The 26,817-nt window shown below is 32.8% G+C and overlaps 1 protein-coding gene across 2 annotated transcripts in view; it reads left to right on the top strand.

Moving 5' to 3' along the window:
• The first annotated feature begins 4,919 nt into the window (after positions 1 to 4,919).
• The window catches only part of LOC133176582 (tubby protein-like), an 80,000-nt gene continuing 58,102 nt past the window's right edge, over positions 4,920 to 26,817 (top strand). Inside the window, exons 1-7 of one of the 2 annotated variants that reach the window (XM_061311695.1) lie at positions 4,920 to 5,017; positions 15,314 to 15,364; positions 16,866 to 16,917; positions 18,402 to 18,555; positions 19,260 to 19,304; positions 21,909 to 22,070; positions 23,096 to 23,311. In XM_061311695.1, coding sequence (XP_061167679.1) covers positions 4,965 to 5,017; positions 15,314 to 15,364; positions 16,866 to 16,917; positions 18,402 to 18,555; positions 19,260 to 19,304; positions 21,909 to 22,070; positions 23,096 to 23,311 — 733 coding nt within the window. In that variant the 5' untranslated portion in view covers positions 4,920 to 4,964. The remainder of the gene's footprint in view (positions 5,018 to 15,313; positions 15,365 to 16,865; positions 16,918 to 18,401; positions 18,556 to 19,259; positions 19,305 to 21,908; positions 22,071 to 23,095; positions 23,312 to 26,817) is intronic. The other variant, XM_061311694.1, reaches the window with a different exon arrangement.

Here is a 26,817-nt window from a genome sequence, read left to right as displayed (position 1 = left end):
TACATTTTGATAGAAGGAAACAAATTCAACCTTGTTTTATGCTTTCTTTTACTAAATCTAGTCACTTAATTTACGAATTTTTATTTGCAAATTGACTAGAAGAAATTGATTAAATTTTTTGACTGTCAAAAATTATTTTACAAACTATCAGTCATCAAAAATTTACGTTTTCTATACTTATTTATACTGAGTAACTTGTTTTACCTTATGCCAAACCCGACTGAATAACGATCCCGACCGAAAAATGAACCGAACCGAAAATTAGAGATTTTGCACTGTGTATCAAACCGAGTAAAAATACCGCGGTGAATTGATACGGGGTGAACCGTTTCACTCCTAGCCGTTTTTAGATAGTTGGTCGGGAGAAGGCAAAGAACCATTTTTTAAAGATGGCCTTACATAGAAAGTTAAACATACTGGAGTGCAATATACATTGTACATAATTAAAATGTGCTGCAAAATTAACATAGCCCTACAATGGGAAACTGATTGATATATTACATTTTCGTAAATTGCTAAGCAGATACCATACTAGAGTTATCCTTCTTTGATTTCCTTTTGGGATGATGCATGCATAATACTCTGTTCATTCACTGAGTATAAGCTAGTGTCTAACATTACCCTAGAAGAATAAGCCACAACTTTTAAAATCATTTCGTGTATTGTGTAAGGTTGTAATAAAAACTACACATGATCACCATTTGAGCCTTGCATGTTTGATATACAAATCTGCCCTGAAATACCCCCATTTTATATGTTCCAAGACTCACTCGATATATTTTTAAAATAAATATTGTTATATGCTTCTAAATGGGTGGTTCTCCTAATTAAAAGTATATCACGTGAACGTGTTCCCAAAGGTATTGAAATTAATATACAAATATTAAGCATATAAACCCAGTTTGAACAAAGGATTAGCCACATTAGACGTGTTCTGATCCCAGATTAGTTAGTGACACATTCGGATCTGAAATGCTTGCCCCATTGTAGCATTTAGTAGAACATTAATCTAAAAAGGGCAATAGTGTGGAGTCCATTACATATCAATTGATGAATTTCATTTGGGATATATTATTTTCCATTACAAATCTTTTATCTTTCAAGATTTCATGTTTGCAATGTGCAAGTACTGATTTTTCTTCGGAGCATTAATATATTTGAGTGGATTAAGAAATTTCTCGTGAGTTCTTGGATTAAGACCTTTTGGAATCGACTGGATTTTATCATTGCAGCATATGCACATCCTGGTGATACAGACTTGTGCGTGCTGCAAATCCGATTCAAGTGATGCTTGATCTCTGAAATATTATATCAGTCTACCCTTTGTTTTTATCGTAACTACGCAAGTCTGTTTTAACAGCGAAAATCATTTTCCTCTGAAGACACAACAGACAATTAAGGAAATCTAATTGTTTGCATTAAAAATTCATTGTTTGATATTTTCATCGCAGACAAATCGAAATGTACGCCGGAGTCCCACAGAATGAGTGAGTACTTATGAATAGATTTTCGTAATGTTGTTGCACCTTGTTGTCAGTCGTGTGAACTTCTTGATGTGTGAACTGTTTGCTGTGTTCTTGCACACTCTTTCTAGCAGTTCATGTTCTCACTTGATCATGTGAATAGTGTTCATGAAATTTTGATTGAAAAGCTTGTAATATTTTTTGATAGTTTTAAAAAAAAGCAAAATCCCCTCAATGTCACTAATGCTGCACTGTACTGAAGTTTGCAACCTTGAATGTACATTGATAACTGGCAACTAGAATGCATTGTGTAATTTCTGTATGTTTATAGTCAAACTGTGGTGTTTAACGTTAATTCATTGAATATAATGTTACTTGTCTGATAATGAATTAGCTACATGTAAGGTATACATGTATTTCAGAATTACTTTAAATTTGCTAATGGAAATTAAGTTCTTGAAATCAAATTTTTACCCTGAATGAATTTTGCATGTATTTTCTATATGTACATAAAATTTCTTGTACATTTATTGATTTTTAAATGCTCTTTGAAGTACTTAAGTTTTCAAACACTTCAAGTATTCATCATTAACACCATTAAACCATGATTAAAAGACACATATTAGCAAACACGAACAAGTTAAGTAATAAACTTTTTGTCTAAGTTGTGAACCAACTAAGTTTACATGTACTTAAATAGGATACAGACTTAATATTAAAATGTTGTGATCATTGATCCAAATCCATTGTTACAAATTAAAAAGGTTGAAACTAATCATATCGATGGATCAGATAGATTAGTAAAATTTTAAAAGTTCAAAATTATAAGTACTATAAAAACAATGTAGATGTACTAGTTGTCTTTTATAGTTGTTCACTTTACTATTCTGGATGTGCATCACATAACATGAATATGCACAAGTTAGTACCTGACTCGCAGTTGTGAAAACATGCTCAATTTGTTTAGTGTTTGGATTTTATGGCAATTACCTGTGCTTGCATTTTGAAATGACTCATATATATGTGTTAAAGCTAAAATAAAGATCTTTACTGTTATATAAAGTGATTATTTGTGACTGAACTTTAAGACGAAACCACAGTTATTTAAATCATTTCAAATGCAGCTGTTCTAGTTTACATGGTTTATGAATGCATTGATTTGAAATTTTAACATATACATGTATGGTCAAGAAATGACACTACGCAGATACTCTTTAGAAATGTTTCAATTTTCAGGATTTAAACTCAAGTTTTCATGGAAAAAGTAGATTGTGTTGCAGATGCATAAAATTAGAATTAATTGCACATCACAATCCTTTTCACAAATTTAATTGAACTTTTAAATGTTTTGTGATTAAATTCTACAATGATTTGAACACTTTGTGAAACTCTCTCAAGCATGTACGTTTGGCATTAAAATTTACCAGGTATTTGAATGAATATTGCAATATTTTCAGGTAAATTATACTTCATATTTGAGAACTTTTTTTTTTTAGTAAATTGACTTCAGTTTCTATGAATTATAGAAAAAAATTATGACAATTTAATGCATTGATCTAAACATGGCAGGTTCATAGTTTTTTCAGAAGTTTGGAAACAAGATTTAATTAAAAAACATATTATAATAAATTAAGAATAAATAAATGAGACATTACACTATGGAACTTGGTTAAAAAGTCACTATTTTCCTGTAAATAAGAAAAGACTGAGTGGTGATCCCTTCTGAATTCATCATTATGTCTTCATTAATCTGAAAGACAGTTCAACAAAGTCTTAGGAAATCTTTATTGATTGCTCATAGAGAGAAGTCTTTGCACAGGAAAAGTCGCAGACAGCTCTGATTTAATTCTCTTACTAATGGTCACATGTGGAGTACTGAATTAATGTGATTACCATGAGTTAATTAATGGGCATCTTTATTGATCAGATTCGTCAGGTACCTGCATGCATGGGGATCCTGGGTTGTCCTTTTTTTTTTTTTTTTTTTTAATCCAAAATTCAACTTTGTTTGATATTAAAAGGATGTAATATTATAGTTGGTTTTATTGATTGTAAACTGATCAGGGAAGAGCAAAGAACATGGTTTTACTTCATTTTCTGAAATTCATAATGTTTAGAAATAATGTCATATTTGTTGTTTGTCCAATATCTTGATTTTTAATGGAGTTAGTATGGATATTCTCTTTGATAATCTAGCTCTTTCCTTTTGTCATAATATCTGTAGAACTGTTTATAGACTCAATCATGTTTGTTTATAGGTCAGGTCAAGGTCAGTACATACATGTACTCTGAGGTCAAGGTCAAAAATGAATTCTGTCACTGCATTGTTTCACAAAGATGTATCTTGGGAAAATATCACACTAATAAAAGCCTGTAATTGCACATCAAATGGTTCATTAATGGAATCCAAGACTTCTTGCCATAAAAGTAAATTATGAATTTGCAAGTTTCTTGAACCTCATTTTTCATCTTGTATTTCAGTAGCAATTTTCTGAGCACTACTGAGTAAATCCTTTCAACCTTAATTGAACTCCAAAATGGATTCGTGATTACAACTGAATTTCCAGTGGGAAGATTTAAGGTAGCCATACCTTATATTAATATTAAGCTAGCTGGTACGAGGTGTTTTGTTGACTGTTCACAGTTTTCCATTATTGCAATTAATTGATTGCTAGACATCATTGTATCTCACACAACAGTAATATACTCATGGGATTCCTTCACCAAAACCCTCTACCAAATAGGTGTGATTCATTAAAATATACAATTTGAAAACACATGTATATGATACAGTTCAGTGCAATATTTATTCCAGGCCATTAAATGACATGCCACAAGGGAGGGGATGTTTTTGTTCACCGAGGCAATATGGATTTTAAATGTACTAGGGTACATATCAAATATAGCATGTGGGTTTCAACATCTATTGTTCCAACTGTGATTACAAAGAACTTTGGAACTATAGATATATATATTGCAAAATGTAATTTCTGGCAAAGAGTAGGTGTAATTGCATAATATTGTCTGGGTACATTACAAGCTTCTTTAATATTAATGCAGGCCTCTAAGTGGAATTGACTTTTCCAACCAATGTGCCTTAATATAGCAGTTGTCTGTATCAATGATTAAAAGATTGGACAGGTGGATCAATAGATTTTTCCCTTTATCCACAGCTCTTCTAATTGAAATGATTATTACCAGGTCAGGTGTTTACACCCTGTTATATAGCCGCTGTGTCAATATCAAGGAACAAGCCCGATCTCTCCTCCACGTCGACGATTTAAAGGTCTGACGATTCCTGTCATATTGTAAAAGCCTGTTGATAACGAAAGAGCGTCACAAAAACAAGATGGCCGCCAGTGTCTGTAAACATCTCTCTAGCACTTCCTGATATACAGGGAGATTCTCTGAAAACTGTTTTCTGTGTCCGAGATTTATTTCATTGTGTGTGTGTGATTCTGTAGCCGGTGTTGATCACTGGTGACGCTGGGCAGTGCAATCATGGAGCCAAGTTATAAGATGGGAAAATATAGTCCCAACCACTTACTGGAACAGTAAGCTTTTAAAGAATTATTTTTAAATTTTGGCCTTAAATGTTATAGATGAGATGATTGTGAAATTTTATTTAAATTCAAGAAGTTGTTTGTTGCCAAAGGAACCAGGTAATGATAATTTTTTTGCCAGTGTATTGTAAATTTGATAAATTTTATGCCGAGAAAGACATTTAATCTGTTCTTCTTTGACTCTGTGTGTCAGGAAGGTATTGATGTTAAGGATTAAGATCCCTATTATTACACCTTGGTGCTTTCTTGCTTTATCTCTTGTTATGGGTGATTTAATGCCAAAGGCCAACACTATACAGCTGTCCTGGCCTGGTAATAGGTTAGGACAGAAGATCAGGGTGTCATCGCAATCATTTTAATGGTATTTCTTGTCATCATTTGCCAATTCTTTTTTTTTTTGTGGGTGAAAACTAGCCATACTGTCAATAATTTATATGTTTTCTGGTTATATTATACCTGCTAAACATTCTGTTGCTTTCTCACAGTCTGATTGGAAATAAAAGGCGTAGAAAGGAATTTTCCAGCAAGGGAGATGCTTTGAGGTTAAAAACACATTATTTACGCAATAACTTATGTTTACAATATTAGAAATACCTACGCAGAAAAAAAATTAGCTGGGTTCTTTAAAAGTTGATCTAAACTTTGACCATGCATATTCTGTGATATTTTTGAGAAAGAATTGGAAATTTAAAGGTATAGAATAATACAATATGGTATGTAAACTAGGTCATTCTTTGAAGTTTCATTTGCTTAATATAGCATGAATTGTTCAAGTCTTGCATTATTGCATGTTCTTTAAAGCATGAGTCTTGAAAATTGTTTACTTTTCCTAACAAATTTGTTGACCATCACCTTTTCTGAACTGGTTCAGCCATAAACAGTCAGAGAGCTCTGTGAATCCAGCTTTAGACTGGCAGAGGACATTGAAGCTTTCATCAGTGTTTGGAAACAATTTCCCAGATGCATCAGACAGTGTCTAATTATGTTAGGCCTAGGGTTATTGTTTTCCTTAACACTTTTGATGTCTGCAGAACATTGGTATTTCTTGTAAAAAAAATAAAAAAAAACATCATAATTTGTTGAAATATCCTTAATCATCTTATGATCATGTGATTAATAATGAAGCAAGAAACCTTTGATGAAAGATTTTTTTTGTTCCCTTTGTCCTGGCTAAATTTCTCTTCTTAGATTAGAGAGCTTGGATGACAAAGACCTGCAGAGAATTTAAACTTAAGCATTTATAAAAACGTAAAGTCGGTTGATCAGGTAGATAATAAATCAAAATACCTTGGAATACATTGCATTGTCGTTAAATAGATAAACACAAATTATGAGTAGGATTTTCGGTATAAATCTTCAACAAAGACCACATGAGGCGATGTGGTACTTTTAAAAATATTGTTTCAATAAATTTGGCATTACCAAAACGTGACTGTGTTATTTATAAAAATAGTTAATTTAAACTTAGTCATAGAAGTATTTGATGGGTTCATTGTTAAATATGAAAAGGTGAGGGTCAGTTTATTCTGATGAAACACATTTTAAATAGACTGTGTTTGATAGCAGCAAAATTTATATATGTACTATAATACATGAAACATGTAGGACTAAACGCTTGGTATAGTTTTGAATTCTTTTAAGCCCAAGGTTGATTTGTTTGCAGAATATATTATACGAATTAAGCTTCATGAAACTGTCATTTGAGTTCAGTTTAAGGGATTCATTGCTTTTTGGTTTGAATCCACTTTAAATCATTATTTTAGATTAGATTGGCATAATGATATTGCTTCATATGTTGTTTGACTCTTGTAATTATAGATTCACTGTTGATGGCACATTTATTTGCTGCTTTGATTGCCATCTGAGTAGCAGTGAAAGAAAACAATTTTGTTGCTCGTGCTTATGAAATAGATATCCTTATTAATTTTGCTTACAGCATTGCAAAGAAATATAAATATATTGAACAGTTATCAAGCTCAAGAGTCCATTGGAACAATGCAAATTGTGAACAGAGCAAACAGGTATCTCAAAAAAACATCAGAATTTGGTGAAGGAGTAAGATCCCTTAATTGTCAAATGGTCACACCCAGCACATGCTCTTTGTCATGATCGTGGGTAAGTGGAGAAATCCATATACTCAGTTCAGTATGTTAATAATTACCCAACAATTTGTATGAAAGACAACAGTAAGGAATTTTAGTGTGATGAAAGTAAATGAATCAGAAATTCTTTGAATTTGATATCTTTCTGTCCATGGAGTTTATGTCCACTTCCATGGAGAAGCACACATCAATAGGATTTAATTAGGTACATTTTCATTAGATAAACATTGCACTTAAATGACCTCAATTGCCCTTTCCTTGACAGGCTTATTATATAAGTCTCTCTGATTTCATCTGAGTAATGGACCACTTTTATCACAGCTAATTTGAAAGCTACAAATATTAAGGGAGATATCATACACAACTATCTGGACTTTCCTTGTAAATAGTTGTTTGCCATTGCATGGTTATTGTGAGCATGTTTTTATATGAAGTACTTAATAATACGATAAAAATTATCTTTCACATTTTGTGTAGTGACTACATAAATTCAAGCAAAGAACTTGCATATATTTTTAGCTTCTAATAAGGTCTTCTATCAATAATGTTGTCATACTTTATGACCAAATAGAACTCATCAGTTTAAGACCATGCAATGGAAGAACATGGAAGCTAGGTAGACCATGTACAGTGATCTATAGAAACAAAGTTTTTTTTTTTGTTCACAGCTCTTGACTAGGTACACAGTGCTCCATATTGCATCATACAGAGGTTATCGATAAATGTCCCAGAAAATCATGAACTTTTTAAATATTTCATAAAGTACATATACCTGACCAAAACTATTTATTTATTGCACATTGTTGAGAAATGATATTTTATTTTCATTTTGACAAAATAGATAAAGGTCTTTTAGAGTGTAGTTGTCCTATAAAATTGTATAATTATTTAAGTTTAAATATGAAGTATATTGATTTGTGTGGCTTGATTAAAGATCAAACCTTATGCCAATTAAGTAATTCCTTTTGTTATAAAAACATAACCCTTACCAAACTGTTATGTTTGCTGCAGACCTGCAGCAAGTCTGCAGCAAACAAAATTGTTCGCAGGAAGAAAATTTTCTTGTTCGCAGATGATTGCCGCTAGCTGCGATCTTGCGTCAAACATTGCAGCAATTGCTGCAAGCTTGCAGCAAATTCGCAGGAACTCAACATGTTTGCAGGAACATTGCAAGAAACATAAACGCCAATCTGTTGTTCGCAGCAAGTTTGCAGGAAACATTCAACAAATTGAATGTTTGCAGGAAGTTTGCAAGAACAGTAAACAAGACAAATCAGCCAATGAAATGCAGACTGAACTGAGGTCAATACAGAATTTGCCATTTTGAAATGTTTGAATTGAAGTTGTAAATGTTTCAGTATTTTGTTAGGAATATATACCATTTTGAATGATTACAAAAGCATAATTATGGATGTAGGAGTACATTGGCATACAAACATCTAATTGGTAAGATCTGATTTTGTTTTATTTTAATATGAAACAATTATCTCTTGAAAAACTGGTGTACATGCTAAATCTAAATCTACTTATGAATTTCAATCTTTATCTTAATATCACATTTGTATGTTAAAGGTTCAAAACCAATTTTTATAAATGTTTATACGTTTTCAAATAAATTGGTATTAACTGTAAAATTTTAATTTGTGTGTACAGAGAGTTATGTGCAAGGGTTCTTAATTTTTTCTGTACATGTCTATTACATCTGTATACATGTATATTACATTTGAATTAAGAACAGTATGGGAACCTTGTCTAGGAACAAAAAGAAAGACTGTCAACAATTCAGAAACTTGCATCATTTCAGACACATATGCTGGATTTTCTCTATAATTAACAGATTAAGGTCAGGACAAAGGCTTTCTGCGAACTTGTTGATTGTATGCAGGAATGTGCTGAAAACAATAAATATATTGCTTGCTGCAAGTTAGCAGCAATGTTTGCCACAAGCTTGCAGCAATGTTTGCCGCAAGCTTGCAGCAATGTTTGCTGCAAGCTTGCAGCAAGGTCTCCATATTTGGAAAACCCAATGTTTGCTGCAGACTTGCAGCAAACCTCATTTGCATGGTAAAATGTTTGCTGCAAGCTTGCTGCATACCTGCCGCAAACTTGCTGCAAACACAGAAGCTTTGTATAGGCTAGCGCTGTCATGGTTTCTTTAGCTTCATTGCCGCAAGCTTGCAGCAATGTCTGCAGCAGGTTTGCAGCAATGTTTGCTGCAGACTTGCAGCAAATGTTTGCAGGAAGGCAGTATTTTTGGTAAGGGAATGCATGAAAAAGCTTTCTCATTGGCAATTTTCCTATTACATTATTATATGATCCCCATGAGATGCAGGTACATGGAGGATTCTGCTCAAGAAAGGCAGATATTGTATTTTCTGTTATATATGTTGAGATAATTGTCATTGCTTAATAACCCAGTTGTGTGTATGTGTGTGTTGGGGAAGGGGGGGGGGGGGGGGTAATGATTGTCTTTTGTCTTTCTGAAATTCATTTCTTTGAAATACCACTAATTGTTCACTGATCTATGTTTCACTGTGTTCTTCACTTTTTATTGAAGATTCTTGTATACCATTTGAGTTCTGTATCAATTAATTAAATTTCTTTAATTTTTATATGCTCATGATCATTGATTCATTCATTTTGTGTTTCTCATGAATATTTGTCATCTGTTTAGAACTATTTGATCAATATTGCTCATATTAGTAAACTTTGATGTCCTGAATTTTAACCTGAGCTGCTTATAAGTCGGCCTTTCAAAATGTCCCTGAATTTCACAATAGCTTATAAAGAAGTTAACAATAACGATGTAAACGTTTATTGTTTGTGATCTCATTTGAGCAGTACACTTCTGCATAGCATTAAAAAAAATATTAGATCATGAATCAGAATTATGATATAAAAATGTTCTTTGTGTGTGTGCTTGCCTGTTCCTAAACAAACCATTGAACTACTACAGTAGTGCATTTTAGTTTAACTGAGATGGATAATTTCATAAACACTAGTCAAACCTTGCTATGTCAGACTCAATGGGACCAAGATTAAATTTCTGAGACATCCAAGGATTTGATATAACAGTTAAAAGTTAAAAATCATTAAGAAAAAGTAGCTGGGACTGCCAAATCACTTTGTCATATGTATCTCTGATGTTCAAGATAAACAAAGTTCAACTGTAAAAGTTAATTAAGTTGATGCATGGTCATGTTGAAGGTTACTGAATTTTTTGGTCAAGGACACACTTCAAGGTCAAAGAGGAATTCTCCCTTGTTGGACCATTTAGCTTCTAGTAAATGCATTTGAGATGAAAAATTTTGTTTCAATCTAAGTATGTTATGACTTTGAGGTTATCATTCAGTCATCCTTGATATTTTTGAGTTTAATTGTTTTGGATGGAGTCTTGGGATGCTTACTCCTCCATGGCTTCTGATCCCACCTGTGATGTTTTTAGAGGTCCATGTTTGCTCTGCTCCCAATTTATATTCTTTTAGTGGACTATTGAGCTTGATTACTATTTGTTATCTTCATATTTCAATGTGTTTCAATGATTTGCAAGTTACACTGCATAGCCATTGAACAATCATTTGCTGGCTACGGAGGAATGAGCACCAATTAAACGTGACTGATGATTCCATTTATTTAGACTAGGTCAATATAAAAGTTATTGATGTTACTAAATAGTCAGCAGGCTTCGATGTTTGCATTTGTTGGTATAATGCATTACATGCTAAGTTAACACCATCATTTATTAATAACTCATTGCTTGTATTTTTCCTTTACTTTGACATAAAATCTATATTCCATCAGCACAATCTATGTGCAAAACATTGATCATCTTTGATTTTCTTTTTTTTTTTTTAAAAAAAGCCCAGCAACAGAGAATATTGGACTCCCATCTCTTGGTCTTGAACAGCATAACCTGCCAAAAATGTATAAATCTCTGCAGAGAAGGCATTTTGATTTGAAGGCATGTTAAGTTCAGATCAGAGCTAATGAAACATTGATTTGGGCTCAGAGCAGAAAGTTTATTAGCCAAAGGATCATTGTTCTTAGTAAGAGGATATATGTTTATCTGCCATGTACCACCATTAAAAAGACCTACCATACATCAGGATTTGCAGTCTGGAAACCAATATTTACAGGGAAAACATTCTCTATTTAAATTATAAAATAAGATTCCGATTTGCCTTGAACTGATTCTGTTTCGAAATATTTAGAGTTCATTTTGAAGCAGTGGATTTTTTCGAAGGGAGGAACACAAGTTTTTGGTTTTGGGAAGGCAGTTTATACATGTATGTTCTTCTAAAAAAAATATATACCTTTCCCATACCTTGATTGAAACCTATTGTAGAAACAGATTTTTTAGGAAGGATATAATTTTGGGCATTATTTGGGAGAATTTTGATTAGAAGTAGTTTAAATTGAATGCTGCTGACAATTCAATCTTCATCAGAGGCAGAAGAAGAAGGTCCATAAATTTTTGTCTTTCTAGAAGTTCAACTAAGGTTTTAACTTGAAGAGAAAAAATTATTGTAAAAATGTGTTATAAAAGCAATTATGCTAAGGTCCTGTGCTATATGACTTTTAATGACTGTTTGAGTTAACTTATATCAAAGCATTAATTTAGAAAATGACGGTGCTTCAAGTAGTTTATTCATTAACAATGCCCTCTCTCACCATCGCAGTGTGACTCTGTGATAGCTAGAACATACTAAGGTATTCTGATCATATAAAGCAAACACTCCACTGCAACCCACTAAGGGACTATATATGATCAGATGCAGTTTTCGCATCAGTGTAGATTGATGTCGAGGTCACATCGACTTTTGCAAGACATCAGCTGTGTCAAAATGAAAATTATTCAAAACCATAGGGATGTACGGATGGTACACCATGGCAGTAAACTAATAATTGTCTTTATCAATTGTACCACGTCCCACATTGAAACAGAACATTGATTAACTGATAAGCAAATGATTCCTAATAAGTACTTGAGTGTTTGGAATATTGAGTATCAAGATCAGGTCCACCTTTTACAAAATTACATTTGCCAAAAAGGGGTGGTGAAGGTAGTATTAAAACACATTGAATAGTGTATATGAGTTATTTTGCAAAGGACTAGACAGACAGGTTGCATGTGTAAAGGCTGCAAATTTAAGATTATTTTTCGACTTAGCCTGGTCACACTCACTAGCAGACTACTAGTAGCAGCTGAGCTTTAAACAGTTCTTAAATAAATGTGATTTTATTTTAATTATCCCTACTGACATGCTATGCTGGTGTATTTAAGCTAACACATAAGTCCATATTAGTGCCTTCTTAAATGTTAGGGGATTACCATACAGACATGAAAGAAAAAAAATGATTTTGCGGGTTTTTTTTTTATTTTAGCTCACCTGAGCTTTTCTGATCAAAGTTTGTCCATTGTCCATCTGTATGTTTACTTTTCTGAATCACATTTTTTAGTTTAGTCTGCAGAACCGCTGATCAAGACCAATTTAAACCGAGCTTAGCACAGCATCCTTGGGTGAAGGGATTCAAAATTTTTTCAAATGAAGGGCCAGATCCTCATGATAGGGGAGATAATCAAGAAAATGTCAAAATAGGGTAGATGTATCAATAAAAATCTTTAAAAATCTTTTCTCAAAATCAGCAAGGCCATGAGTAGTGGTATGCAAGCATCCTCAACTGGTAGTCAAGATTCAGATTTATCTAAATCAAGTAGGGGAGCACAACAGAGGTTCGGAGTTTACATGGGAGTGTGTAGATTTTTTTAACAGCAGGGTCATGATAAGTCATATTTATGTGCAAGCACCCTCAGATAGTGTAATACACTAGATTGTTAAAGTCAAACCTCCTGGAGGTAAGGTGGGGCCATAACAGTATATTAAATTTTTACATGAGAATCTGTAGGGAAAAAAATTAAAACCCTCTCAAGAACAGCATGGTCATGATTAGTCATATTAATATGCAAGCATCCTCAGGTAATGCAGATTTAACTTTGTTCAAATCATTGCCTCATGGGGTAGGGTTGGGCAATTTATGAGGAACAACAGTCGGCTAAGATGACTCAGGTAAGCATTGGGGTCCATAGGCATCTTGTAACAGTTGATAATTCATTGTTGGTTGAATTAAAATCTTAGGTCACTGCTTAGTAATAGAATGCATGTTCAAGAAGTAAAAAAATAGTTAATGATAGAAGAGGGAGCCAAATAATAGGAAAGGGAAGCAGATTTTCAAGATTTACAGTGACTTTTCACAGGAACTTGCAGTACATATTACCATTCCACTTAGTAAATAATAATTTTTAAAATGATAGGGCAAATCAATTTATATGGAGAAATTGGCTCACCAAAAGACCCTTTAAGTAATGAATTTGTGAAAACATGAGATCAGAGCAGTCACTACTGAGAGATCAGTACTTGACTTCGACTTTAAATGATGTGCAGAGTTTTTATCCATGAAGCCTCTAACTATTTGTACCTTTATTAGGGTTTGATATAGGAGGGAGGCAAACATATGAAGACAATAACATGAAGTGTACTTGAGTTATCACAGTGTCATTAAATCAATCAAAGCTTTTATAGTATCTAACTCTACAACTCAGTTACTTATCAGTTTGTTTTATATGTGACAGTTTTAAATCTCCATCATAAAAGGATATATCCATAATGGATAGGTCATTGAGGGGCCAAATAAAATTAACATATTATGTTTTATATTGAACTTTATATTTCTATTGTGTGTGAACAAATTAGTGAGGTCAGAATTCAGTAGACATATGAATGTTTTATCTCAGAATGAGAAACCCAGATAATGGTATTATATTTTCTTATATTAATTTGAGAGGAGGGTATATAGATATAAGTCTTATTTTTGTATGAATTTTGGTTTTATGTGAGACACAATTTTTTTAGGTTATAGTAAATTGTTATTATTATTATTTTGAATTCAGCAAATAAATAATAAAATAAGATAAATAAGATTTTAAAAAAATCAATGACAGCTAGAGGAAAAATTGGAATTTAAGAAAAAGTCTTCTACTTTAATTTGTCTGGAAATTCTGGAAGTGATAGGTGTTCATTAATTAGAAGGTGTTGATTTTATCAATAATTAATGAGACTTAATTGTCACCTAATTAACACAAAGTGAGGCACATCTGATACTTTGACATTCATATAGCAGGAGCAAACAGTCAAATAATGAACTGATTAATTAAATTGATTAGTTTTTAGCTGTATAATTAACATTTTCACTGCATGTGACAGCATCAAAGAGAAGGCCTGTACTATATATTAAAGACAAGTTGTCTATACGGTGTGTTGTTTAAACAGAAGTACCTTTGAGCAGGAAACTTGCCTTAATGCCATAGGAAATTAAAACTGACCTAATCTGAAAGTGTGTTAATTCAGTGTATAGTTTTATTCTACCAAGGATATTGATTTTTTTTTCTGAAAGAAAAACCATTGTGTTGATTAAATCAAGTAAGTAGTATACTGGAAAAAATGAGTGTATTTATTTTTAGTAGTGTCTTGATTGGAATTAAATTTGTGCTGAAAATTATTTTGAACCCTAATGTCCCTGCTGCCCTCATTCCCAGGGAAAACAAACCCCTGAAAAAATGACAAGAGAAAACATATAAGATGGGGCAAATATAAAAGAATGTGATTGCCCCATCTTTTTTTATTTTTAAATAATTTTTGAGACTATTGTCATTGTCATCCCCTTTAGAGACATGTTGATTCTGCTTTTGTACTTCATACTAATCAACAAGTTCTGAGGCTAGTATTAATCTTATTGAAAACCGTATTCTTTTTTAAAAGTACAACATTATTCAAGTGTGCGGTACAATATAATGATGTGTTGCATTTAATGTGCATTGTCATGAAAGTAATGACAGTGTGTATTAGGGGGAAAAAAGGTGTTTCCCTTCAAGACATTTATTTATGGCAGTTACAGTGTAATGAAAGCAACAGAAAATCATTATATTTAAATGGAATTTGTTGCCGACTGCACTGAAAACATAACAGGTACTGTCACGTAAATGTGCATGGATGTTTGATTTCATCACATGTTTATTTGACTCCATTATTGAAACCATTGATTCAGGAAATAATTTGTAAAATATTGATAGAAATCAGGTTCACTGTATTGTATGATAATTTATTTGACTTTCCTTTTTTTTTTGCAGACAAGATTTTGAAGAGAACCACCAGTGGACAATGAGTGGCCCACCTGGCAGGTAATTAGTAAACTTCATTAATTAAAATAATAATAGATAGTGGTCAGTTAGGCTACTTAAAGTTTCACCTGAAGATTTATCTTTCATTATTTTTGCTGTTTACTGATGGGCCATATATGCAGGTATAAATCTTCCTGTCTGTCTGTTAGTTTTTTTGGTTCACCTGGGTTGAAGGCTCAATTTAGCTTTTCTGATCTAAAAGTGGCTGGCATCTGTCTGTCTGTTTGTCTGTCACCTGTCATGTGCTGCCAGTCTATAAACTTTTCTCATTTTCAAATTCTTCTCCTGAGAATCACTGGGCCAGTTTCAACCTAACTTGACACAAGGGGATTCAAGTTTGTTCATATGAACTGGGAAGGGCCATGTCGTTTTTCAAGAGGAGATAATTAAGAATTAGTAAAATTTAAATTGCATCTTTTAAAAACCTTCTCAGGAACCAATGGGCCAGAAAGGATGAAATTAATGTGAAAACTTTATTACATAGTGTAGATTCAAGTTTGTTCAAATTCTGACCCCTGGGTGTAGGGTTGGGCCTCTACTGCTGGAATCAAATTTAAATAATGAATAATCATGATTGAGGAATATATATAATGAAAAATCTTTTTCTCAAGAAAAGCGAAGCCATAATTATTCTTATAAATACAGAAGCATTTTCAGGTAGTTTAGATTGAAGGTAATGTTCTAATCATGACCCCCTGGTGGGGTAGGGTGGGCCACAACAGAGGATCAAAGTTATACATAGGAATTTAAAGGAAATATCTTAAATCTTAAAATCTTCTAAAGAATAGGAAAACCAAGATTAGACATTGATATGAAAGCATCTATTAAGGTAGTGTAAATTCAAGTTTGTTCAAATCTTGACCCTATGGGGATAGAGTGGGGTCACAACAGGGAATCAAAGTTATACATAGGAATATATTGGAAAAATATTTAAAAATCTTCTCCGAAGCATGATTAGTCATTTAAATATGAAGCATCCTCAGGTAGTGTAGATGCAAGTTTGTTCAAATCATCCCTCTCCCACTTGGGGGTATTGGGTGGGACCACTTAATATATATTTTTAAACTTTTCAGTACTGTACTGATATATTCACTCTTGCCAACGTGCTCAGGTGAGTGATGTGGCCCATGTGCCTCTTGTTTGTGTCAGAGTCATACTTTTACACTTTGACTAGTATCAAACCTTGTCTTGAGAGTCCACAATGGTGTTGCACCCTGAATTAGCCTGAAAGTAGGTTACCATGTCCTCGTCTTTGAATTTCATGATAATACATAGTCACATTTTTGTCTACCGGTAGATCATATCTTGCACCCCGTAATACCTAGAACCATATTTACATTTGGAAACTGCTGATCTTCGTCACCTTTTTCAGTTGTTACATGATTGGGGGTGGGGTGGGGGGAGGTTTGTACTAACCCAAAAGTAGGTCACACCCTGGATTTATTTGTGAACATTATCAAATCGTCTTGATAATCAATCTTTTTTTAAATTTGTTTTTCAGCATTCAAGATCATGATAACTTCAATGTGCAACAGAAGAAGTTGGAAAAAGAGGTGTGTTTTATGATTTTCGTAGGCAGCACAGAGATTTTTCTTTGGAAAAATATTTACTATAAGACTAAAATTGTCAAGAAAAAAATATGCAACGTGAAAGGTCCTCAAGTAATAAACTAGAATACTTAACCTAAGCTTAGTCTTAAAAACGACGGAATTAATTTAGGGGGTTTATTACTCACTGACTTGTAAGGTATGTAGAGGCAGTAAAATAAACATAAAATCTGAAGAATCAGTTTTGCAACAGTGACTCATGCAGAATTGCAACTTAATTATTTTTTAAAAATGTACGTACGTCACTTACTTGTTTTTTGAGGTGGGGATGTTTTTAGAATAGATATTAATTAATATTGATGACGAACCGTCAACCATCTTCATGCCTAGAATAAAAGGAATGTCTAATTCATTTTTGACGTCTATGAAAGGAAAATTGCTCATGATCAAACTTCAAGCAAAAAAACATATCAGATGTCACATTGAGAACTAAAGATGTAGACATACTCTCACTACTACATACAAAATTGGTTGTATTTTATCTTTCTACTTTTTAGTGTCTCTGATATTTGAGATCAAGGGGAAATTGCATTGATGTGGGTGTGACTGTTTTTCTGGCTGTCAGGTTAAACCTTGGCTATTATAAGCTTTTGAACATACAAGATAATACCTTCATATTTGAGAAAGTTAATTAAAGGTCAAAATTAGAGCTTCATGTCAGGTTAGGCAACAAGATCAAAGAAGGACTAACTCTCAGTAAGGGGGGGGGGGGGGGATGGGGGGTTGCAGCTCATATTTCCTTTTTTTTGCAAAGGAAGGTGTCAAGTTTGTCCCAAAAATATAGCATGTAAGTGTTAATATTTTTTAGAGATAACTAAGAAATTATTTTTTTGGGGTGTATTTACAATTAAAATAGTATTGATCCAAAAGTGATGAATCAAGGTCATTAGTTTAAACAGGGACCTATATACTAACGGGATAGGTAACTCTCGCAAGTCTTGCGATATCTCGTAAGTTGCGAGATTTCGTAAGTCAATTCTAATTTAATATATCTCTTTTGCTATCAAATATTTCAGAATTAAACCTTAATTTATCTATCAAAAAATTATTCAAGATTTGTTGTTAGCACTGTTTTTACTCCTTATCTTAGTATATAGTAATTACGTTTATTTAAAAATCAGTGCATGCCCCTGATCGTCCGTATTTCCGAGAATTCGCAGATTTTGGTGGTTGTTTACTTAATATCTAAATTATTTTATAATATGTGCTTTAAAATTTATTAAAAATCCATTCAGATACACAAAAAGAATAGATTACATTCATCAGAAAACAAGCTTTTTACTGGGAAAAAATGTAGTTTGAAAAACTTGCAGTGTTGTTTGTGACATTTGGGGTAAATAAACATTGGGCTGAAGGAGTTGCCTATCCCTGGTATTACTTGAAAGCTTAGGTTTAGTATTTCTTAATTTTGATATTTCCTATGTTTTCAGAGAAGGCGGATTGAAGAACAATCTAGGAAAAAGAGACAGCAGTTAGGAATATTACAACACAATCCCGACAGTCGCCCGACCTCAGGCCGCAAACATCGCAGCGAAACACAACCCCTCGTGGGATCCAAACCGTCCACCCCCACAAATCTCCATGGTAACATATCAACAGTTCTTTAATTATCATTGTTGTCTAAGCTTGGTGTGTCTATTAAGAGGAGCAGAACTTGCTAAATGTATTGTTGTCAAATAACATATTTAATGAGGTTTACAAATTTAAAATTAATTCATGCTTTGAAGTGAAATTTACCATATCTAAGATTATATTACGTGTATATTATTGAAAATCAAATGTATATAGATTTTAGAGATTTTAAAAGGAAAAATGCCCAATAATTATAAAAATTTTGAAATATACATATTTTTAATAAATATTGTAATTAATCACTAACATTATTATATATTGTTAATTATATTGTTAATTAACTGAAGTGTTGATTATATACTGACAGCAAGAACTATTAGAAAGAAAAGCAAGTTTTCTTTGAAGAGCTGTGTTGTCCAGGATGAACGCTTGTAATTATCATGTCATTTAGCACAGCGCACATGAATTTGCCATTCTTTTTCATTATCATTTTGTTTCATCTATGGTGGATAATAGAAGTCTCAAATTAAGTGTTAGTTGGGAGTTAGTATAATTCTCAAAAACAACTTGTTGTGTTGATTTTGGTTTGTTTATTCTTTAATATGCAGTTTCCCCATCTTTCACTTAATTGTTAATACTTTCAATTGATAGAAGGTAATTGTCCTTTTTCCCCTTTTTTGAAAGTTTTTATTTTGCTATTACTTCTTATGATATAGCCAAAAACAAGTCAAAAAAGAAATTATTGGAAAAGCATGAGCATGGTAAGTGAGACATTATTTTAGAGCTTGCATGAATTGGCTACTTAAATCTTTCAAGCATGAAAGCTATACTATGTATTAGGAATTTAACATGTTTCAGTCCAGTGTAGCATATATTTTGAATGGCCAAGTGATCATAGCCTAATACCCAATAAATTAATATGTGGTAAATTTGGAGATGGCAGATCTTCATCAAAATCAAAACAAGTTTGAATTGGACCCCCCCCCTTCTCCCTACCCCAACCCCTTTCTATCCAAGGTCCTTATAAATCCAGTTTCCTTTTACAATTTAATCACATTTTGCATGATCAGAGCTCACCCGTAGAAAAATTCACAAATGCCTTTTTTTTCTCAACCATGCTAACAGATAAACAAACACAAAGATATCACCTCTTCTTTTGAGGTAATGATCGAGGTAAAATATCATCTTAGAAATGATGGCATTTGACCTCCTTTGACAAAACTGAGAAAAAAAAAACTCAAAACGTGCATTGATGAAAATGCTGCAATTTTTTTTTGTCAGTCAGTCACAAACAGTTGTGCTGCAACAGATTTCTTATTCCATTATAAATATTGATTGAATTACTCCAATCAGTTGTATGGTATCAAACATTTTTAGCTCACCTGAGCCTTGGCTTAAGTGAGCTTTTCTGATTGAAATTTGTCCATTGTCTGTCGTTGTTGTAGTCATCATCATCATGAACTTTTCACAATTTCTTCTTCTCCTGTACCACTTGGAAATTTTTAACCAAACTTAGCACAGAGCATCCTTGAGTTAATTTTAGGGGATTCTGTTTGTTCAAAGGCCATGTCCTCTTTCAAGGGGAGATAAATAAGAATAGGTTAAAATTCAAAAATCTTTTTCTCAATAACCAATGAGCCAGAAAAGATGAATCTTATGTGAAAGCTTCATTACATAATGTAGATTTAAGTTTGTTCAAATCATGACCTGTGCGGGATAAGGCGGGGCCACAACAGGTGATTAAAATTTTACATAGGAATGCATAGGAAAAGTCTTTTAGATTCTTCAATTCAAGAATAGTAAAACCATGATAATTCATATTACTATAGAAGCATCCTCAGGTAGTGTGGATTCAAATTTGTTCAAATCATGACCCCCTGGGGTAGGGTGGGGCCACAATGGGGGACCAAAGTTTTACATAGGAAAACATAGAAAGAATCATTGAAAATCTTCTTAAGAACAGCAAACCCATTATAAGTCATATAAATATGGAAGTATCCTTGGGTAGTGTAGATTCAAGATTGTTCAAATCTTGACCCCCAGGGTAGGACAGGGCCAGAATGGGAGAAAAAAATTTTTACAAGGACATGTATAAGGAAAAAATCTTTAAAAATCTTTTCAAGAACAGCAAAGCCATGATTAGTCATATCAAAATGGAAGCAATTTAACTGAGATAGTGTAGATTCAATTTTTCCAGAATGGCAGGACCATGTTAGTTATACTGATGCATCCAAATATTGTGTGGATTCCCCCTTAGCCCCTTTAGGACTAAGTTTTCAATGTAGTCAAAATTTGTAAGAGAATTTTTTTTTCTAAATAATCTGATGATGATGAACAGCAGGGCCATTGTGACTTGAGTGAGCATTATGGCCCATGGGCCTTGATCTTGTTAATGTAGCCTTTGAGATTTTAATTATTTATGATATTGAAGAGTTCATGCAACATTAAACAAGACCAGATATAGCTTCAAGTTGGCAGAATAGCATCAGGCTAAGCAAAATCACATGCAGTCCCTGAATTTTGAATTTATTGGATGTCCTATTTTAAAATCAAAATTAATTTTCACACACTGTCTCATAAATTAACATGAAAATAATTCTATCTGTGAACTCTCCTTAGTAAGGGAAGCAACTTTGCATCAGTTAGGATGTATGATAATTGTCAGTTCACTAACAGCGTTGTTTATACATGCATCATGGTCCAAGTATATGCATTTATTTTAAAGACTTCTAGAACAGCTGATGCTATGTAGCTGAATCTCAGACTTTGTATCAAATTCTTAAATAAGCATGTATTTCAAATAGTATGGACTATACTCTGTCAAATATTGACTGTTGTTATTTTATTACTTATCAACCTAACCTTTTAATTTAATTTCTTCATAATAATTTTTTTTTTTAATTTAACAATGTCTTGACATTTTCATGTTTTTTTTTTAAAAAAAAAAATGAAAAAAAAACAAGTTAACAGGCTTTGAGATATATAATTACTTATATATATTTAATATGTATATATATAGCACACTCACATATGATTTATCAGCAAAGATTCAGTTCATAACAAATAATGTTAATTTTTTTTCTTTAATTCCTCTTACATGTAAGATTAGTGATCCTAATTTTGACATCTGAAATCATTATTTGAATCTTTACCAATGCCTTCATTTAAATTTTTAAAAAATCCTGTGAGACTTTTCTCACTGTAAAGAACTTTTATCTTATTTACATGTAGGCCAGGGATACAATAATCATAGTAAATATCAATTGAAAACAATCGTGATGTTTTGTGGTTCATTTATCATGTTATTTTTATTTTAGTGATTACCTTCTATTTAATACTTTCATGTCTTATTTCGTGTTTTGTAGAATACATCGGTCCTGCAGGTTTTGAGGACGAGGAGGAAATTCGAGGCCACTCGCCAAATCTCCGTCGGAACGATGGCTCGTATCCCGTCCTCAATGTTACGGAGGATAGTTATAGTGATGACCCAGATAGTGATATCCAAGACATTCCAATTATAAATCAAGGTAAACAAACCTGATAACTAATTTGTAATTGAAAATGGATGACTGTATTTTTTCTCTTGCAAAATGTTGGGAAGAATTTTTTTTTGCAAGATTAAGGTCTTTGATAATTAAGTTCTGTTAAAAAAAAAAAAAAAAGGAATGAAGAGAGAGAGATTATTTGTCATAAATTTATAGTATTACCATCACATTTATTTTTTCTAAGTTAAATATAGCTGCACATGAAGTCATTTCAGTGTATTTCATCAGAGTTTGTGTATTCAATACATGTTCTGTCACTACATGTATCATAGACATGATAGAAAACTAAATGTTAGCTTATCTTGAGAACAGGATGCAGTGAACAAATACAATCAAACCTCGTTATCTCGAACTCGATGGGACCGAAAAAAAACTGAATTAAGTTCTGTTAAGTTCTGCTATGGTTTTAGCATAACGGTGAATTAAGTCCTGCTATGGTTTTAGTAAAACAGTGAACTAATTTTTGCAATGGTTTTAGTATAATAGTGAACTATAAGGATATATAATGTAAAAAAAAAGAAAAGAAAAAAAAAATAAGAGGGGATAGTACTTTCTTTGCTAGGATTTACACACTGTCAGTTGACAAACAAGATGGCTGGGTCAATATTCACTAAAAACTGACCAGTGCAGAAAACAGCCTTTGAGCTTTGGAAAAATTGGGTGCCTGAAATGGTTTATTGAACATTGTCATTGGTGATGGGGATGGAATAACAGAAAAAGAGAGAACTAATTGCATGATGATTGTAAACCTATATATGTTAACTTCAGATTATTCCCCATGTGCTTTCTATATTATGCATGTAATTATTCAATAAGAAATGTATGTATTTATTATGTATTTTATTTGGACAGTGGAAGTATATGTGATTTATGTCATCCAAAAAAGTTATGCATGTTGATTGAGCAATTGGTTAGGAATTAGAGGTCTGCCTCCAAAATTTTCACTGTGACGTAAATTTAAGCAGAAAGAAAAATTTAAATTCTCATGATCATCTCCAAAAAATTAGGTGAGGAATCAAACAAAAAGAAGAAAGACAAAAACAAGAAAGGCAAATCGGGGGGTGGAGGGCAGTGGACAGCCCTCACTCCAAATACCTCCTCAACCTCCCTCTCAAAGAACTCCCGCTCCCGTTCCCGAACCCCCGAGATCATGATTACGGGGGCGGATGATCGTCAGCCAGAGAATGATTCTGACGTGGATGATATCCCTATGTTGGATGCAGGTAGATCCTGAACCTTCTTCCAGTGTCTTGTTGCGGGCCTGTATAGCTAACATGTCATTTTATAACACTGCTAGTTGTAGCATTAGTTTTGTTATTATTCAGTTCTGAATGATGTTAGGCATTTTAAAGGAGAAAGGGAACGTGATCTACAGAGATGAAAGCTTATTTATAAAATTATAAAGATATTTTCATGAGATTTATATATAATTTTCCTGGTTTCTTAAATCACATAATGTAGAAAATTTGAATTAATATTAGTATATAAATTGAACATACTCTTTTGTTATTTTTTAGACTTAAAATAATATTTAATTGTAAAATTTTAGTTGAGTTTAAAGTTGAAAATGACTTGAATCGCTGTGGTCACACAAACTAACACTTTTGGTGGGAGAATTTTTCATTGCTCAGAGGGATTTACTACTAACAGTACAGTTTTCTTTATTTACATGTATTTATTATCATGTCCTCAGATATAACATGTAGTTTTTGCATGCATTTAGTTGCTTATCAGTAGAAACATATGATATGCTTTTTGCAGATTTTCATAAATATAGGTATATGCGCTGTATATAGGCGACTGTTTTGGATTATGTGGTCAAATGTGTTTTCTGTGTTTGCCTGCTGTGTTGGACTTAAAAAGTGTTCAACATACTTCTTCAGTATATTGGATATTGTTTTTTTTCCCGGTTATATTTTTTCTTTCCCATTTGTGTTGTGAAAAACAAAAGTATCAATTATTAAGCCTCATGGGTAGTTCAAGTCATTGAGAAAATATATCTTTATGTATAAGTGATCTGTGTTTGTAAGTTACATGTCTTCCCTAGATTTTAATTAATTTTTTTTTTTAAATTTGTATTTCTATATTTCTTGTTTTTCCCTTCCTTTGGCAATCCATGATAATTGGCAGCTCATGTGCATGGCTGCTTATTTGTTAATTATATTATACATGAATATTAATTGTATATTAATATGTTTTTAAGTTTCTGAACAAAATTTAACTTGTAAATCAAATCTCTATCATGAAAAGTCTACTTTTTTGTATTTTCTAGTGGTTAAATGGAAAATTCTATCAATTCATTGGTTGTTGGTTCAAGTCCTAGTTATGCCTCATCATTCTGTTAAAGGCATATTCGATGACTGCTGTCTGTAACATAACTTTGTCTCCTGATAGCCGTAGCATTAGCTCAGATGGACTTATGTCCTATCATGGACTGGTGGTATTTAACTATCAGGTCAAAAGGGCATAGCTTCTTTCTTACATGTACATTCCTTTATGTAATGTGGCAGCTATCAGTCTGGAGTTTCAGTGCATTCAGTGAGGGACAGATTGATATCATTGTTTGAATACTGATTAAAGTAAAATGTTTGACCTATTTTCTGCAGGAATACACAATCCCTCCCCCCCCCCCCCCTCTTTCCTTTATAAAGAAATGCTTATTTTGTATGTGCATTTTTGGCCCATCATCATTTGTTTCTAAGTGATCATCCTTAAGTAATTAGTTGTTTGTACAACAGTAAATCATATTTGCTTCTCAGTGATCATCCAAAAGTACTGGTAAGTAATATAATGTTTGGACAAAGTAAAATAAAAGCCGAAATGCTATCTTGAAAAAGATGAAAGTAATATTATCATATTGGGAAAGGTTCATAGCTGGATATTTCTGTATTCCTGTAATATTGATTGTCATATGTGCATCATTTCTATAGCGATGTGTATCTTCTTCTTTCTTTGAAGTTCATCTTGGTTAAAGATATTTGAATAATGTAATTGAACAGTAAATGTTTGTCCTGATCAATGAAATTTGGACTCGTGTGATTAATGTCCCTGATAAGCAATTATCAATGAAAATAAACATGAGGGTATTTGTTTTTCTTGACCACATTAAACTAGACAAGGTCACAAGTTAATCACCAGACAAGTCAAAGTTTCAGTAACATTATTTCGTGTAACGTCTTCAAGAGTACATGTGTATAAGATCACAGAGTTGATTGTCTTTAGTGTTTCTGCTTGGAGAGGCACTGCCAGAGGTATATAGATCTCGACGTTTCACAAGACAACATACTGTGACATTATTCAATGAATTGGTTCAAGAAGCATTTAAACTGTTATTAAAGGTTCCTTTTTTTTCTCCTTTAATGCTCAGTGAACATCAATTTTTGGCAGAGGAGATCTTTTCACATTGATGCGCATGTTGTGACTTGTCAGTTGTGTATTTGATAACAAAATTAAAAGAGGGAAAAAGTCTCGGAAGAATAGGGCAAAGTTGTTGCAATTGATCGACGATGAGTTGATGTTTTTTTTCTTGCTTGGATAAATTGAGTTGCATTGATTCCTGCTAAATTTGCTGGAATTGATTAGCTAATTAACAGGAAGTGGCCCATTTCTGAACTCTTTCCTTCACCTGTCAAAGAAAAAATCACACTGTGAATTTTTTTTAAACCCTGTGTTTTTCGCACTGTGTTATACATGGTGACTTTCTCATAATGTGAGAATTTTAAGGCAGTAAACCCATTTGGAGTTGTGTTAAGTGAAAAGGGACAATTATGGCAGAAGCCAATTCTGTGGGTGGGCAGTATTCTCCCGATTACAAGAGCCCTTATAGGACTAATGAAGCATTTCATTATGATCCCGCTGAAGAGGAAATTCTGGCTGGTCAACTTGAAGGTAAAAATGTAAACATGTTGTGTACAATACGGGCAGTCACCTGTTGATGAAGATGAAATGCTATTGTTGTTGTTTAGGAAAACTGAAAGACCAGTTTTAGACTCAGGCTTTAGCATATGGTTAAGATAGGAATTTTCTACTAATTATTGATAACCATGCATGGTTTGTCTGGCTCTTGTAGGGATTTTGATGACTTAATTAAAACCTTGGAGTATGTATATTCTCTTTTTTTTGATATACATTGGAGCTGAGGTTCCTTCCGAGTTGTCATTTGTAGAACTTTCCAGTATTCATGCAAGTATATGATACTCATAGACATTGGTAGAATATCTGTTTTCTAGTGGATAATATCCTCACATCATGCATATGATGTTCTAATGATTAATGGCCTGGAGTTTTGGAAGATGTGATTGATACATAGAGAATTCGGTAACTTTTTGCCCCCCCCCCCCCCCCCCCCCCCCTTCCCAACCCTAAACATTTGCTTATTGTACTACTCTGGTAGTTTACATAATAAGAGTCCAATGAAAAATGTGTTTATAAGATACTGACAAGTGGATTTAGTTTTATCATGGTGACAATTTAAATTTGATTAATTTTCTATTTCAGGATTCTTTATTTTTTTCTTGCTTTTTTTTTTTTTTGATATAGATTACCTTTTTCAGTAACAGTTATAGTAATTTTTTTTTTATAATTCAAATCTTAGAAGAATTCTCTTTACATTTATTTAAATCTTCATAGCATAATAAACGGGCATTAGAATTCATTGTAGGTACTTTTTTCCTGTCATTACTTATTATCCTTGGTTTCCTTTAGATACTAACATGTTAAACATTGATCT

Source organism: Saccostrea echinata, unplaced genomic scaffold (genome assembly GCF_033153115.1).
Source record: "Saccostrea echinata isolate AGI-Se365-2 ecotype Australia unplaced genomic scaffold, CSIRO_AGI_Sech_v1 ptg000077l, whole genome shotgun sequence".
Taxonomy (NCBI): domain Eukaryota; kingdom Metazoa; phylum Mollusca; class Bivalvia; order Ostreida; family Ostreidae; genus Saccostrea; species Saccostrea echinata.
Note: the sequence above shows the minus strand (reverse complement) of the source record. Positions and strands in the feature narration are given on the sequence as shown.